The sequence below is a fragment of the Trichechus manatus genome, unplaced genomic scaffold (assembly GCF_000243295.1).
Source record: "Trichechus manatus latirostris isolate Lorelei unplaced genomic scaffold, TriManLat1.0 scaffold00008, whole genome shotgun sequence".
Taxonomy (NCBI): domain Eukaryota; kingdom Metazoa; phylum Chordata; class Mammalia; order Sirenia; family Trichechidae; genus Trichechus; species Trichechus manatus.
In genome coordinates this window covers 17,481,547-17,498,053 of record NW_004443944.1, presented here as the reverse complement: position 1 = coordinate 17,498,053, position 16,507 = coordinate 17,481,547, and the positions used below count along the sequence as shown (strand labels likewise).

General features: G+C 48.4%; 2 protein-coding genes across 3 annotated transcripts in view; both read right to left on the bottom strand.

Moving 5' to 3' along the window:
* OCSTAMP (osteoclast stimulatory transmembrane protein) overlaps window positions 1-7,451 on the bottom strand; it is a 9,579-nt gene extending 2,128 nt beyond the window's left edge. Inside the window, 2 exon segments of the mRNA XM_004370551.2 lie at window positions 2,423-3,425; window positions 7,408-7,451. Of these exon segments, the coding sequence (XP_004370608.2) occupies window positions 2,423-3,425; window positions 7,408-7,451 (1,047 nt within the window).
* Window positions 7,452-15,685: 8,234 nt separating this feature from the next.
* The window catches only part of SLC13A3 (solute carrier family 13 member 3), an 80,896-nt gene continuing 80,074 nt past the window's right edge, over window positions 15,686-16,507 (bottom strand). For both annotated transcript variants that reach the window (XM_012559022.1, XM_004370277.2), the window contains exon 13: window positions 15,686-16,061. In XM_012559022.1, the coding sequence (XP_012414476.1) occupies window positions 15,912-16,061 (150 nt within the window). In that variant the 3' untranslated portion in view covers window positions 15,686-15,911. The remainder of the gene's footprint in view (window positions 16,062-16,507) is intronic.

The window sequence follows — 16,507 nt, the reverse complement described above, 5'->3', positions numbered from 1 at the left end:
TGTGAAAGCCATCCGCTTGTGGTATTTCTGTTAGAGTAGCACAAGATGATTAAGATAACCTCCTAAATTGATTTCATGCAGTTTAAAAACACTTTGTTAGCATATACTAAGTACTCAATGAGTATTAGCTACTAATATAATTGACTCAGGGTCTGACACTTTGGTATGTTTTATGGAATGATTTTTTGCGTGAGATTTAACCATTAAAAATGAAAAATAAAAAGATTTGTGTCTAAAGAAAATATTGAAAACTACAATTCTTCATCAGCTGTCAGCAAATTTTTCTGTCAAGGGTCAGATGGTAAATATTTTAGGTTTTGTGGGCCATATGGTCCCTGATGATGTTGTTGTTAGACACCATCAAGTCGGTTCCGATTCATCGAGACCCTGTGTACAACAAAACGAAACACGGCCGTGTCAGCGCCATCCTCACAATCGTTGCTATGTTTGAGCCCATTGTTGCAGCCACTGACCCTCTACTTTACCAAGCATGATGTCCTTCTCCAGGGACTAGTCCCTTCTAATAACATGTCCAAAGTACACGAGACGAAGTCTTGCCATCTTTGCTTCTAAGGAGCATTCGGGCTGTACTTCCTCCAAGACAGACTTATTTGTTCTTCTGGCAGTCCATGGTATATTCAGTATTCTTCGCCAACACCGTAATTCAAAGGTGTGAATTCTTCTTTGGTCTTCCTTATTCATTGTCCAGCTTTCACATGCATATGAGGTGACTGAAAATACCCTGGCCTGGGTCAGGAAAACCTTAGTCCTCAAAGTGACACCTTTGCTTTTCGACATTTTCAAGAGGTCTTTTGCAGCAGATTTGCCCAATGCAATACGTCATTTGATTTCTTGAATGCTGCTTCCATGGGCGTTGATTGTGGATCCAAGTAAAATGAAATCCTTGACAACTTTAATCTTTTCTCCGTTTATCATGATCTTGCTCATTGATCCAGTTGTGAGGATTTTTGTTTTCTTTATGTTGAGGTGTAATCCATACTGAAGGCTGTGGTCTTTGATCTTCATCAGTAACTGTTTCAAGTCCTCTTCACTTTCAGCAAGCGGGTTGTGCCATCTGCATATCACAGATTGTTAATGAGTCTTCTTCCAATCTTGATGCTGCATTCTTCTTCATATAGTCCAGGTTCTCGGATTATTTTGTTCAGCATACAGATTGAATAAGTATGGTGAAAGGATACAATCCTGATGCACACTTTTCCTGATTTTAAACCACACAGTACCCTCTTGTTCTATTCTAACGACAGCCTCTTGGTCTATGTACAGGTTCCTCATGAGCACAATTAAGTGTTCTGGAATTCCCATTCTTCGTAATATTATCCATAATTTGTTATGATCCACACAGTCGAATGCCTTTGCATAGTCAATAAAACACATCTTTCTGGTGTTCTCTGCTTTCAGCCAAGATCCATCTGACATGATCCCTGTTATGACCTCTCAACTTTGCCTTTGTAGAGCAGCCACAGACAATACATAAATGAGTGGGCATGGCTGTGCTCCACTAAAGCTTTATCTACAAAACCAGGCAGCCAGCTAGATTTGGCTCACAGGCCATAATTCGCCAAACCCTGATATAGGCCATTCCTAAGCGCCCTCCAGTCTGATATGTACAGATGTGAGTTATTAACAATTGCTACCATTTATTAAAGGAGCCCTGGTGGTGCAGTGGTTAAGCACCAGCTGATCTGAGGGAGAAAGATGTGGCAGTCTGGTTCTGTAAAGATTATGGCCTTTGGAAACCCTGTGGGGGCAGTTCTACTCTGTCCTATAGGGTTGCTATGAGTCAGAATTGACTTGACGGCAATGGGTTTAGTTTGGTTTTGGTTGGTGGTGCAGTGTGCTCAATCGCTAATCTAAAGGTCAGTGGTTCAAACCCACCCAACAGCTCCTTGAGAGAAAGACCTGGAGATCTGCTCTCATACGGATTACAACCTATAGGGCAGTTCTACTCTGTCATGTGGGGTTGCTATGAGTCAAAATCGACTTGACGGCCCGCAACAACAACCACAACCGTTTACTAAACCTTTCCTACGTGTCATGAAGCTTACGAGGTACGTTTGGAGACATTATTTTCAGGTCTAAGGCTCACAGTAGTCTTGTGGGGTAAGGAGGATTTCTCCAGTTTGTACAAACGAGGACAATGAGGCTGGGACACTGCCACTTGTGAAAAGAGGGGCCGTGGAGGGCAGGTTATTTTAACTGATACCTGAGCAGCTGTATCCTCGCCTGCAATGTGAGGTGAAAGCAGAACTCCCCTCACAGGCTGCTGTGAGGATTAAATGAGTTCATCTGTGGGCGCCCAAGGGTCCCCAGCTGATCCCAGGACCCTGCCTGGAAGGCAAATAAAACTCAATTGTGACTTGTGGGTGAAAGGACTCCACCAGCTTTCCATCACGGCACTTACGTCATACTTGATCACGAGCGTGACGGGCACGCTGGGCAGCTTCTGAGCCCAGTCCACAACTGCCTGGGCCAAGAGGAAGGCCACGTGATCTGTGGCCACTGTCACAGCTGTGGCTGCCAGAAGTAGGGTGAGCATCCCCAGCTTTAGGAGACAACTCAGCAGCTCCTCCTGGGACAGCCTCAGCTGGGCCGCCTGGAGCAGCCAGGCTGGTGGGGAGGCCACCAAGTGTGTGGCTTGGGCCTCTGCCAGCTGCCCAACCAGCTGCCGTGTGGCATAGATGTTGTCGAACTGTAGGTCAGTCAGGTAGCGATGGAGGTACCAGGCAGACTCCACCAGGAGGCCTAGTACAAAGACCACGGCGACCACCCTCTGGGCCTCCAGTGCTGCTGCCCGGGCCAGGGTCTCCAGGTCAGAGAAGTCCTCCAGGACCTGCTCAGTGACCCTGAGCATATGAAGCCGGAAGGCAGAGCCATTGCCCTCGGCCCCGAACGTCAGGCGCCTGCTGCCTGCCTGGCCTGCAGGGTCCAGAGCCCTGGATGCCGCATGCAGCTGGTGGGTGGTGTTGAGCAGACTCTCCAGGGACCCCTCGGTGACACACCTCAGCACCCGCCCGGCCACTTTTACGTTGGACAAGACGTTGGGCACCACGATGCTGGCCAGGGTGGCAGCACTGCAGGACAGGAGTAGGTGGCGGCCCTGCTTTGTGCCCAGGGTGGGCACACTGAGTGCGAACAGGCAGCGGGCGGGGGGCACCAGGCCCAGGCCCAGGAAGACCAGGAAACCACAGACGGCAGCCACTGTGGCAGAGGGTCCCAGAGGATAACGCAGTGAAGACACCAGCCAGTGGTGGGTCAGAGCTGCAGCAGTGGAGGCCAGGGAACCACACAGGAGGATCTGGGTCAGCAGCTGGCCACAGCTGGTGGGGACAGGCCAGGAGAAGTCATTCCAGGCTGCCTGCAGCAAAGCAAGGGCCTTACAGAGCCCCAAGTGCCAGAACCTCCACCTGCACACAAGGAAATGGGGGGAACCTCTGTCAGGAGGATGGGGGTCTGCCCAGTGCCCCTGTCCCACAAACCCTTCACCTGCTAACAGATTCCACCTCTTTAGCCTCAGTGGCAGGCAGCTTCCCAGGTGTGCCAATCAGAGTAACCCATCTCATAGGCCACATGACACAAGCTGAACCAATCAGAGCCTTCCCCAGGATTATTCTCATTGGAGTTGTCAGGGAACAAGATAATGGAAGTCACTGAGAGAAGCAAAGATGAGAGAGAAGTAGGGAGGGAGGGAGAGAGAGAGAGTGAGAGCAAGCGACTATTACACTTGAAAGCATCTCTTGCTTGGCTCACTGTGTGACCCTGGACAGGGCCTTCTTGAAGAGGCTGTTTCTCCTCTGCAATTGGAGATGGGGCGAGGTGTAGACCAGTTGGCTTCTCAGAGACTTTCCTACTCTGACTAATCGAGGGTTCTAGCTACTGTCCTTATATTTATTAATTCCACAAATATTTACTAAGTCATTGGGGAAACCAAAAAAAAAAAAAAAAACCAAACCTGTTGCAGTCAAGTCGATTCTGACTCATAGCGACCCTATAGGACAGAGTAGAGCTACCCCGTACAGTTTCCAAGGATAGCCTGGTGGATTTAAACTGCTGACCTTTTGGTTAGCAGCGGAAGCTCTTAACTACTACCGGAGTGAATGAAACAGACAAAAATCCCTGCCCTCATAGAGTTTCCGCTAAGGAGGAATAGCAGAGGAGCTAGTAAGAACAGGTTGGATTCTGGGTACATTCTGTAGGTAGAGACAACAAGATTTGCAGGCAGACTGGCTGTGAGGTGTAAGAGAAAGGGAGGAGTCTAGGATGACTATGAGGTTGTGTGCCTGAGCAACCGGAAGTCCCCAGGAGCCATTTCAACAACAGCTTTGGTTTATTTAGCCATTCAATGAGCTGCTGAGTATGAGGTTGGAAATACAAGTCCGGAATTCAGAGGAAAGATCAGGCTGGAGATATAAATTTGGGAGTTGTTGACTTACAAAATCTAACAAACCTACTGCTGTTGAGTTGATTCCAACTCAGAGTGACCCCATTACAGGATCTTATGATAGATGGTATTTAAAGGCACAGTGCAAGATGAGATTCCTTCAGTGAGAGAAAGAGACCCAGGATTGAGCTTTGAGGCACTTGAGCATTAATGGGTTGGGAGATGAAGAACCAGCAAAGGAGACAGAAAGCAGGTCTATGTGTGCTTGGGAAATCAAGTCAATGAAAGACTTCAAGAAGGAGGTAGTGATCGAATATGTCAAATGCTGTTGATGGGTCAAGTAAGATGAGGAATGAGCAGTGACCATTGAAATTAGCCATATGGAGATTGCTGGTAACCTTGACAAGGGAAGTTTTGGTGGCGTGTTGGACAAAAGCTCAACCAGAGTGGGTTCAGGAGAGACCAGGAGGAGAATGGGAGACACAAGTACAGACAACACCTTCGAGAAATTTTTGCAGTAAAGGAGCAGAGAAATGGAATGGTAGCTGGAAGAGGAAAAGGGCCCAAGAGAGTTCAGTTAGGATAGAAAAAATTACAGCAAGCTTTCAGGTGGGAGATCCAATCAAGAGAGGAGACACTGATGATGAAGGGGAGACTGGCTGGAGTGATATCCTTCGGTGGGTGGCAGGGCATGAGATTGAGAGCATGGACGATGGGGTTGGTCTAGGCAAGGAACAGGGGCTATTCATCCTTAACAGAGGGTAGAAGGCAGAGGAAAGTGTACAGACGATGGTGGATAGACAGACAAGGAGTGGACACTTGTGAAACATATCTCTGATATACACAGTACAGAGCAATGGTTAAGGGCATGACTTCTAGACTGGCTGGGTTCAAATCCCTGCTCCACCAGTCACCAGCTGTGTGACCTTGGCAAGTTTCTTAACCTCTCTGTGCTTCCGTTTTCTCATCCATAAAACAGTGCAATGAAAGCATGTGCCTCACAAAAGAACAAATATTATATGATCCCACTTTTATGAAGTATCCAAAATAGGCAATGTATAGAAACCAAAGTTTATTAGTGATTACGGGGTCGGGGGGGATGGATGGGGAAAGAGGGAGTCATTGCTTAGGGGAGCACTGAGCTTCTGTTAGGGAACCCTGGTGGTGCAATGGCTAAAGTGCTCAGCTGCTAACCAAAAGGTCAGCAGTTTGAACCCACCAGCCACTAAGCGGGAGAAAGATGTGACAGTTTGCTTCTGTACATATTTATAGTCTTGGAAACACTATGGGGCAGTTTTTTTCTGTCCTATAGGGTTGCTATGAGCTGGAATCGACTTGACCGATGGCAGTGGGTTTGGGAGCTTCGGTTAAGGGTGATGGAAAATTTTGAAAGTGAATAGTGGTCATGGTTGCACAACACGATAAACGTAATTAATGTTTCTGAATTGTATATGTAAAAAATGTTGAAATGGCAAATGTTCTGTTAGATAGCTACTTAGTCCATTGCCATTGAGTCAATTCTGACTCATGGCAACCCCGTGCTTTACAGAGTGCAACTGCTTCGTAGGGTTTTCTTGGCTGTGATCTTTGTAGAAGCAGACTGCCAGGCCTTTCTTCTTCAGTGCCACTGTGTGAGTTCAAACCACCAACCTTTAGGTTGGTAAATGAGCACAAACCATTTATGTCACCCAGAGACCTCATGTATATACTTACCACACATAGGGGGCAGTTCTACTCTGTCCTATAGGGTCACTATGAGTCAGAATCGACTCAATGGTAATGGGTACACATACAAAAAAAGTATATGCCTCACAGAGTCATTTATAGACGCGAAAAGCCGGAGCAGTGTCTGGCCCATAGTAGCCACCATGTCAGCTGGTATCACTGAAGCATCAACTGGCCCAGGGCAGGGAACTTGTCTCTTTTGATCACAGATAACATTCCAAGTGCCTAGAACAGTGCCTGGCACATAGCGGACCCTCTGTAAGTATCTGTTGACTGTTGAAAGATTGCTTCCATTTGTTCAGGCTAGCAGGAAGCAAGGGCAGCAGAGACAGCATGCGCAGGAGGTGACAGAGGCTTGAAGACAAAGGAGGAGGTATAAAATAGTTATCTAAAAAAGCGGGATAGCAAATGAACTAGGAAGGATACACACGCTGGACAGCATTGAGGGCTCACTTGAAGTTGGAGATGCTGAATTTTAAGTGAATCCAGGCAGTGTGGATGTATTAGCTGCCCCGTTTAAAAATAAGGAAGTTTCACAATAAAATAAAGATTTCCAGCTTTCCTGGAACAATCAGAGGATCTAGGTTAGCATTGTCACCTTTGCAACAGGTAGCTGAGCCTGAGTATCCACAGCCCCCATAGGTGGGGGCGCACCCCTGCAAACAGCCAACCCCTGCACCATCAGTGTGGTCAGGGCTGTGGTACCTGAAGTGGCTGGCCCTGGCTATATGCCCACTGCACAGGTGAGGATAGTGAGGGAAAAAGGGGCTTCGCCTCCCCACATTTCTCCACCACTCATGCCCCACTGTATACCCAGGTGGACTCATTCAGCTGCATTCCCTTCCTGGCTCTGAACACATTTGAATTTGGGACTAAACACCCCTCCTACTGGACAATCAGTAGCTGCTGAAATGATAGCTAATAACATAAATGATTTTAAGAAATGAAGGCTAGGTGCCAATCATATTGGGTGCCCAGTCCCATTCAGAGAGTTGTAAATAATCAGGAGACTAGCTGTGTGGGTTATTAAGTGCTTACTCTGAGCCAAGCACTAAGCCAAGCCCTATGCATGCGTTTTCTTATGCCGTTCTGACAATGGCTTTGCAGACATTATTATCACACCCATTTCACAGATGGACAAACCAAAGCTCACAGAGGTGAGGATTTACCCAAGGTCGCACAGCCAGGGAATGCAGAGCTTGAGCCCTGGGGCGTAACTCTCACCCCTGATTGCTGACTATTTTCTTGCCTATGGTCCCCAATGTCAAAGTCCCCAGACCTACCCGGTCCTGATGAGGTGCTCAGCTGCCCCCCGGAGGGTCCTCATGTTCCCTGACAACAGTAGTGGTCCAGGCAGGCGTCTCTGGCAGCGGTGGCAGGTGGCAAGGAAGTGGGGGAAGTGGTGTCCACTGGAACTTGGAAAAGCCTGTCACTTCTGCTTTTCCACTCTTTAATGAAGCCCTCCTGGCCGCCTCATCCCGCCCTGCCTGTGTCCACATACAAGGGGGTTGGGCAAGTGGCCTCACCCTCGCCCCACAGGCAGGAGCCAGTGGAAGGTGTGGAGGCGTGAGGGAAGCCCCTTCCCAGCAACTTCTCTAATTTGATACTAAAAGGGGCCCTGGTGGCGCAGCGGTTCAAGTGTTTGGCTGCTAACCAAAAGGGCAGCGATTGGAACCCACCAGCCGCTCCACAGGAGAAGGATGTGGCAGTCTGCCTCCATAAAGATTTACAGCCATGGAAACCCTATGGGGCAGTTGTACTCTGTCCTGCAGGGTCACTATGAGTCAGAATCGACTCGAAAGCCACGAGTTTTGTGGTTTTGGTTTAGGAGGGAGGTAGAATTAGCCCCATTTTACAGGAAAACTGAGGCCCAGAGAAGCCATACAGCTCAGTAGTGGCAGTGCCAGGACTAGAACTCTATTTTGCTTCCCTTTTCCTCCCCCTCCATAGTTATGTGCCCCAAGAGGAGGCTAATCCCTGGCTCTTAGGGGTGAGGACCCAGGGGAAACAATCAGGCCCCCGCTAAGGCACTTATCCAGCCGACAGTGGCTCTGGTCTCACTCTCCAGCTCCTTTCCTGTCTTTAGGGGAAGCAGACCTGGCTTCAAATCCCAGCTCTGTCCCTCCCTAGCCGTGTGACCTCAGGCAGGTGATCTTACTTTGGCTCTTAGGTTTCTCCACTTAAACAAGAAGAATGATAATAGCAGTTAACATTTATTGAGCGCTTACTATGTGCCAGCCAAGCTTCTCAACACTTTGCATTTGAACACACTGAATCCTTACTTTCAACAACCTTCTGTGGGAGGGACTGTTATTATCCCCATTCTTCAGCTCAGAAAACTGAGACCGAGAGAGTCAGTCACTTAACCAAGCCACTCGGCTAATAAGAGCAGGAGCCATGGTTTGTACCCATCCAGCATCTGGCCGGTTAGCCTCTGGGCTCCATGGGTCTGCAGGGAACATTGCCACACCTCCCAGGGTTGTTGATGACCTTGTAAGGCATCTGGCCCTGCAAATAAACCAGTTGCCGTTGACTCGATTCAACTCAGGGTGACCCACGTGTATCTGAATAGAGCTGGGCTGCACAGGGTTTTCAATGGCTGATTTTTTTTTTTTTTCTGGAAGTAGATCTCAAGGTCTTTTTTTCTAGGCATCTCTGGGCGAATCCCAACTTTCACCCTTTCAATTAAAAGCCAAGCTCATTAACCATTTGCACCACCCAGGTGCTTCAGGAGGCCTATCCTGAGCCCCTACCCTGCAGGGCACTTGGACCAGTCCTGGGGCTGAGCCCACTGGGGGAAGCACCCAGCTAGGTGGCATTCCACACTCCCTGTCATTTTCCCTTATAAGGACATGTTGCCTGAGCCACTGGCTCAGGCCTAAAGGGGGGTGTCGTGCAGCCAGACAGGGGAAGTGACATTCTTATAGTCACATAACAATTGAATGACACACCTGTAGCCAGAGCCCTCCGAGGGCCTAACGCCCTTCCTCGATCAGAATCCCCTCCCAGAGGCCAGGCCTCCTGACCCATCCAGTCTGCAACGAGCTGGGCACACGGAGCCAGGAGCAGTACACTCGCTGCCTACGGGCAAGCCAGCTAAGGTAATGAACAACCCAGGCCTGGTGGGAACCGGGAGGAGCTGGAAATGCAGGCCCCTTCGCAAAGAGCAGCTTCTACTCAGCCCCAGCCAAGGGTTGAAATCACATGGAAATGAGGCTTAAAATTGCCAGACTTTCCAATCTTTCCAAAGATGCCAGTCATCCCAAATTTTATGTAAAAATGTCCAAGTTTTTAAAATCAGTAACTAATTCCATTTTTTTTAAATGTTTAAGACTACGGTGTAGGTCAGTCTCCATAGGTCTGTGGGCTGAAGACAACATGAGGGCCGCCAGCTTGCAACCTCTGCAGGAGACCTCAGTAGCGTGGCTGCTCCCCTGAACTGTAGGGGCCCTGGGCTGGAGGCAGTAGACCTGCACTTGGAATGCCAGCTTTGCCACTTAAGTGCTGTGTGATCTTGCACAAGACACTGTCCCTCTCTGAACTTGTGTGTCCTCTGCTAGAATGAAGGGAATACTGGCACCTCCTTCTTAGGGTTGTTTGGGGGTTCAGTGAGATAATGTATGTAACACCTGTTGCTTCAGTCAACTCCGACTCACGGCAACCCCATGTGTGTCAGCGTAGAATTGTGCTCCATAGGGTTTTCAATGGCAAACAAGAGACGTCAGGCTCTGACTTAAGTCACCACCACTACTCAGCTCCAAACAATTGTTGCCAGGTGAGAATAAATGATCTTTCAGAAGTAGATCGCCAGGCCCTTCTTTCGTGGCTCCTCTGAGTGGACTCAAACCTCCAACCTTTTGGTTAGCAGCCAAGTGCATTGACTATTTGTACCATCGAGGGACTCCAGTGTATGTTGAGGGCCTGGAAGCAACAAATGAATGCTCATACCTCTCCTTCCGCCTGGCTGCTGAGCCCTGATTGTCAGGCCTCTGTGATGCCCACTGGGCCGTGACTCTGGTCTGGGCCCCATCACATAGGAAACCTCAGGGCACTGTGCTGGTCAGAGGGCAGCAGTCCTGGAAGATGCCTACTAGAGTCTGCCCAGTTTCTGCTCTGGTCCAGGGAGCTGATTGGTTAAGGGCCACATTAGTCATTTCCAGAAGCCTCTGGTGGGTATGTGAGATTCGGGAGCGTGCGAGCATGGAGTCCTGGAGCAAAGGGCAGAAGCTATTTTTTACTTTTCTCAGCACATGTAGGCAGTCACCTCTGTCTGCAGAAGGCTGGCCTGACCCTAAGGCCCACTGCAACGAGCAGGGGCTTCTGAATCATCAAAAACAGAATCAGTTTTGCTGAGGGGAATTTCTGGGTGACACATTCAGAGCCATAAGACAGAGAGGAAGAGGAAGTGATAAACCTTCAGAGCTGCCGGAGGAGCCTGATCTGTAATCAGAATTAGAGGTCCATGGATATTAGAGCCATTGAATTTTACAACCTATGGGTGTATAAGGAGCCCTGGTGGCGCAGCGGTTAAGAGCTCCCCTGCTAACCAAAAAGTTGGCTGTTTGAATCTACCAGCCAGTCCCTGGAAACTCTATGGGGCAGTTCTACTCAGTCCTATAGGGTTGCAATGAATCGGAACTGACTCGACGGCAGCGGGTTTGCTTTTGGTATGGGTGTATAATGTTGCCATTGGCCAGTTGGTTTGAGAATGCAGAGAGGCAGCTAAAATCTTACCATACAGACCAGTGCTATGCAATAGAAACAGAATGTGAGCCACCAATGCCAGCCACAGATATAATTTAAAATTTTCTAGTAGCCACATAAAAAAGTGAAATCAATTTTAATAATACCTCTTATTCAGCCCCATATGTCCAAATATTATTCTTTCAACATGCAATCAATATAAAAATTATTAATGGGATATTTTACATTCAATTTTGTGTACTAAGTCTTTAAAATCTGGTGTATATTTTATGCTTACAGCACATCTCAGTTCAGGCCAGCCGCATTTCAGGTGTTCAATAGTCACACATAGCAAGCAAGTGGCTACTATATGGGACAGCGCAGATACAGACCATTTCCATCATCACAGGAAGTTCTATTGGGCAGCACTGTTCTAGGCCATTAGAACTAGTGACCACTAAAGCTGAAATGGACGTTTCAGATTATGCAGCTCTTGGAGTCATAGATTCAAATGCTTTCAGAGGCCAGAAAGGTGACAGAGTCAAATGAAGAGAGCCAGTATAAGACACTAAGGAGTAGTGGGGACTGTGGCAAACAAGAGACATCAGGCTCCAGCTTAAGTCCCTACCCCTACCACTACTCAGCTCCAGACAATTATTGCCAGGTGAGAATGAGGGTCCCATGTTGCCTGATGTTCTGATATTTTCTTTTTCAAGAGAATCCAGAAATCCAGATTTGTGTGTATGTGAAATCTGAATTTTAGAGATTAGCAACTCATCTTTAATCTGCCAGGGTTTTGAGTTTTCCCTTGCCATTTCCTTACCCTCTGACCATACCTTTGTAACTAATCCTTTTATTAAATTCTCCTCCTGCCCCCAAATTACCTAGTTTGTGGTCTTACTATTTCCTGTTGAGACCTCTACCATGTACTCTCATTGCTCAGATGGGAAAATCAAAGTCTGAAACAGTAAAGAGACTTGCTCAAGGTCATACACGCGTGTTAGGGATGGATTCAGGAGTCCAGTGTGGCTTACTGAACTCCTCTTTCAATGACTTTTATTTCTTCTTCGTTGTTCCATCTATCATTACCGCTCCTGTTCCTATCCCACTTGGCTCTAATCTGTGTGATGTATGTACTGGAATATGTGTGTGCCTGACCCAGCACTCCATGTACCTGTAGTCCATCACCTCTACAGTTTGCTGTGTTTTCTGTAGCATACTTCCACCATATGTTATTTCATACTCCCCCAGTGATGCTCACCTAGGTGGCCTCCAACTCCTTAGGACCTCAAACAACAGTGGCACGAATATCTTTCTACACTGACTCCATAGGGACCCATGGGATAATAGTGCTGGGATATAGACCCAGGAGTAGGATAACTAGGTCATAGGGAAAACAGATAATGAATTCCCGTAATTATGCCAAACTCTGCTCCAGGCTGCCTGTCACAGTTCACAATCTTAGCAGCAGATCACGAGGGCTTCTGTTTCTTCATCTCTCACCATCCCTTATTACCCACTTTCTCAATGTTTGCCAGTCTGATGGCGGTATTGTGGAATATTGCTTCAATTTGTATTTTCCTGATTACGTGTGGGTTTGAGCATTTCTTTACAAGCCTGTTGGCCATTTAGATGTACCTTTTCAGAGTGACCTATTCATCTCTTTTGCTCATTTTTCTATTGGGGGTTTACAGTAGACGGCTTTCAAGGATGGTGGCCAACCATTCCTCCCCTCCCTGTACACGTATGCTGAACCTCCCATCAAAAGGTGAAGTCTTTTTCTCTCCCCTTGAATCAGGGAGTCCTGGTGGCACCAAGGGTTAAGCATTCAGCTGCTAACCAAAAGGTTGGCAGTTCAAATCCTCCAGCCACTCCTTGGAAACCCTATGGGGCAGTTCTACCGTGTCCTATAGGGTCGCTATGAGTCAAAATCGACTCAATGGCAACAGATTTGGGGGAATCAGGCCAACCTGTGACTTGCTTTAACCAATAGAGTGTGACAGAATTGACATTCCTGGACTTCCAAGCCCAGGCCTTAAGGGGCCTTGTTGCTTCTGCTTTTGCCCTCTTAGAAGCCGACTGCCCCATAGAAGCCCACTGCCCCAGAAGATGTGCAGTCTAGGCTCCTGCAGAGACCATGTGAAGGAGACTCTGGAGGGTCAGAGACTCTGGAGGGTCAGTCTATCATGGACTCTCCAGCCCCAGCTAAACTCCCAGCTAAGTGACCTGGCCGCCCCACATAGGGCACAGACAAAGCCATTCCTACAGATCTCTGCCCAAATTCAGAAGTGTGAGCAAACAACTGTCATGGTTTTGGGGGTGGTTTTCTATGCAGCCACAGATAACAAAAACGAGTTGTTTTTGTCCTTTCTGACTTCCCAGTGCTCCTTGTACGTCCCACACATGAATCTCTCCTATATTTCCAATGACTCTCCACCACCTCTGCCATCTTCCTTCCTCCCACCCAGCCGAGAGCACATCTGTAAGGGTGCCCCTGCCTCTGCCCAGACTCCTCTCTCTCCAAGAAAGGCAAAGCCTTCAGGCATCAGGGTCGAGTAACATCCAGGCGGGTGGTCCCTTGGAGGGTGGGTAGGAGTGCGATGTTTTCTGTGGAGGGAGATGTGCACGGCAGAGGGGCCTTGTAACCAGCCAGAGGCAACAGAGGGGCCTTGTAACCAGCCAGAGGCAGCAGACTTTCAATGCCCCCCACAATGGCCCAGGTCAGCATGCCCAGCCCTCTGCCAGCAGAGGCACTCTCTCCCCGTTTGGGCCTCCAGACCTCTGCACTTGCAGCCCCCTGGCCTGGAATGTTCTTCCCACAGACCTCATGCTGCCAACTCCTTCAGGTCCTGATCCAATGGCTCCTCCTCAAAGAGGCCCTCCCTGACCATGCTGGCTAAAGTGGCCTCGGAGTCAGGTTATCACACTGGCCAGTCTTGGTTCCTTCAAAGCCTGTGGTTATTTTACGTATTTGTTTACCTGCCTACTATCTGTTTCCTTTGCTAGAATGTAAGCTCCACTAGGGTAGGGATAGTGACACAGCACATAGAAAATAATAATAATAATAATAAAGTTGCCATCGAGTCAATTCTGACTCATGGTGACCTCATGTGTATCAGAGAACTGTGCTCCATTGGGTTTTCAGTAGCTGTGATCTTTCGAAGTAGATGGCCAGGCTTTTCCTCCGAGGCACCTCTGGGTAGATTCAAGCCGCCAACCTTTCAGTTAGTAGCCGAGCGCTTAACCACTTGCATCATCCAGGGACTCTGAACCAGCACACAACAGGTTCTAAATAAATGTTTGTTGACATTTGGGCAGAGACTTGAGTGAAGTGAGAGAGGGAGCCAGGTGGAGGTGACAGCATGTGCAAAGGCCCTGAGGCAGAAGTGTTTGGATGTGTGACTGGAGTGGTGTGAGGGAGAGGAGACTGGGAAGAGATGAGGTCAGAGAGGTCAATTCTGTGAACCCCCAGGCCAGGAATTTTGGACTTTGGAACTCTCTTATGTCTGTTGTTGTGTGCTGTTGAGCCGATTCCTACTCAAAGCAAAGCAACCCTATATGATATAGGGTTTCTAGGCTTAATCTTTTTTTTTTTTTTTTTTTTTGTGGATAGGCATCAGCTTCAAACTTTTTATTTCTTTCAATATCACAGGTTTGTTCTCTCTGATCACTTTTTTTTAAAATTGTGCTTTAAGTGAAAGTTTATTGAACAAATCAGTTTCTCATTTAACAATAAATACACAAATTGTTTTGTGACATTGGTTGCCAAGTCCGCAATGTGTCAACACTATCCCCTTCTCCACCCTGGTCTAGGCTTAATCTTTATGGAGCAGACCTCCAGGTCTTTTCTCCCTCAGAGCTGCTGGTGGGCTCAAATCACCAACCTTTCAGTTAGCAGCTGAGTGCTTAACCACTGCGCCACCAGGGCTCCTTCTCTTATGTCTAGAAGGCAAATAATCTCCAGGCCCAGTGTGATTCACATTCTTTATTTTATAGCGTTTTCAATCAGAAGTATTTGAAATCACGATTCATCTGGTTACAGGCCTTGGGGTTTTCTCTGGGAAGGAACTTCCTGTCCCCTGTCCCACACAGTCCACCCCCATCCCACCCCCACGGGCTGCAACTGTGATTAAATACGGAAGTGCTCACTTGGCAAGGAGGCCTAGCTCACCCGGGCTCAGGGGCCCCTCCTCTCTCCTCTTCCCTGCTTTCAGGAAACATCCAGGATCCTCTCTGCTTTGCCCAGAATGACTTTAGTCCCTGGGTGTTGCCTTCCTGCAGGCGCTGCTGGAGGAACGCTGCACCTCTGGGGGCACAGACGGGGATGTGAGGGGTCAGAGTGCCTTGGCTGTTGCCTTTTTTGAGGCTGAGCTAATACGGGCCTGTTCATTCAGGAGACATCTGCCAAGTGTCTACGGACCTGCTGTTGTTGTTGTGTACCTTCGAAGTCAATTCCAACTCACAGCCACCTGACAGGACGGAGGAGAACTGCCCCATAGGGTTTCCTAGGCTGCGTTCTTTATGGGAGCAGATTGCCAGGTCTTTTCTCCTGTGGAGCGGCTGGTGGTTCGTACTGCATACCTTTTGGTTAGCAGCTGGGTGCTTAACCACTGCCACCAGGGCTCCTTCTTCTGGGTCTAACACTGTGCTATTGATTGGGGATGGCGAGATGCCTACGCTTAAAACAACGAGAGTCTGAATCCTCCAGCACTCAGTTTTCCTGTCTGTAGAAGGGGACTGCAACACTTTGCCTGCCTGAGACCTTTGATAAGGCCCTATTTACCTTTTGACTTTCCTCTCGCCCCTGAAAAATGTGGCCTTTGCTAACTGAACATGCTTACCACTTAGGGTAGGGGTGGGGAGGTAAAGTCCAGCTGTGGCCCTGAAATGCATGAGGGAGAAAGAGAAGGTGTCTTACAAAATGAGCCTGTGGGCCTAAGTGGACCATTGGAGGTCATTCTTGCTTGCTGTGTATTGGATCACAGAAAAGAATTGCTTGATGGTCCTGTGGGGTCCTTAGCAGCGGGTGTTGGTGACAGCCTTCTGGGAGGGACCAACCCAAAGGGAGTCCCCTGTGGGGACTCAGAGGGTCCGGAGTCGTCAGTCAGGGTGGTGGCAGTGCCGTAATATTGGCTAAGTGGATGCTGGCCCAGTCTGGGAAGGTGCCCAGCTGGAAGATGGTCTGTGCCCAGGTATTTATGGCCAAGTTGAGCAGTAAGATGCCCATCAAGTTCATCAGGAGTCCTGTCCGCACCTGAAAAGGAGCCCAGATTGTGAGAGGGGACACAATATGCCCATTGTACAGATGGAGAAAACCCAGGCTCAGAGACAGGGAGTCATTCACCCAAGATCTCACAGCTGGGAAGCGAAAGAGCCAGGACACAAACCCAGGTCAGTCGATGCCCAAGACACTTCAATCTTTACACTGCCCTGGTCTTTTCAATTGCCTCAGATGCATGTGAAAGCTAGACAATGAAAAAGGAGGACAGAAGAATTGATGCATTCAAATTGTGGTGTTGGCAAAAAATATCGAATATGCTGTGGGCTACCAGAAGGAGCCCTGGTGGCACAGTGGTTAAAGTGATTGACTGCTAACCGAAAGGTCAGCGGTTCAAAACCACCAGCGGCTCTGCAGGAGAAAGATATGGCAGTCCACTTCTATAGAGGTTTACAGCCTTGGAAACCCTATCTGGTCACTAT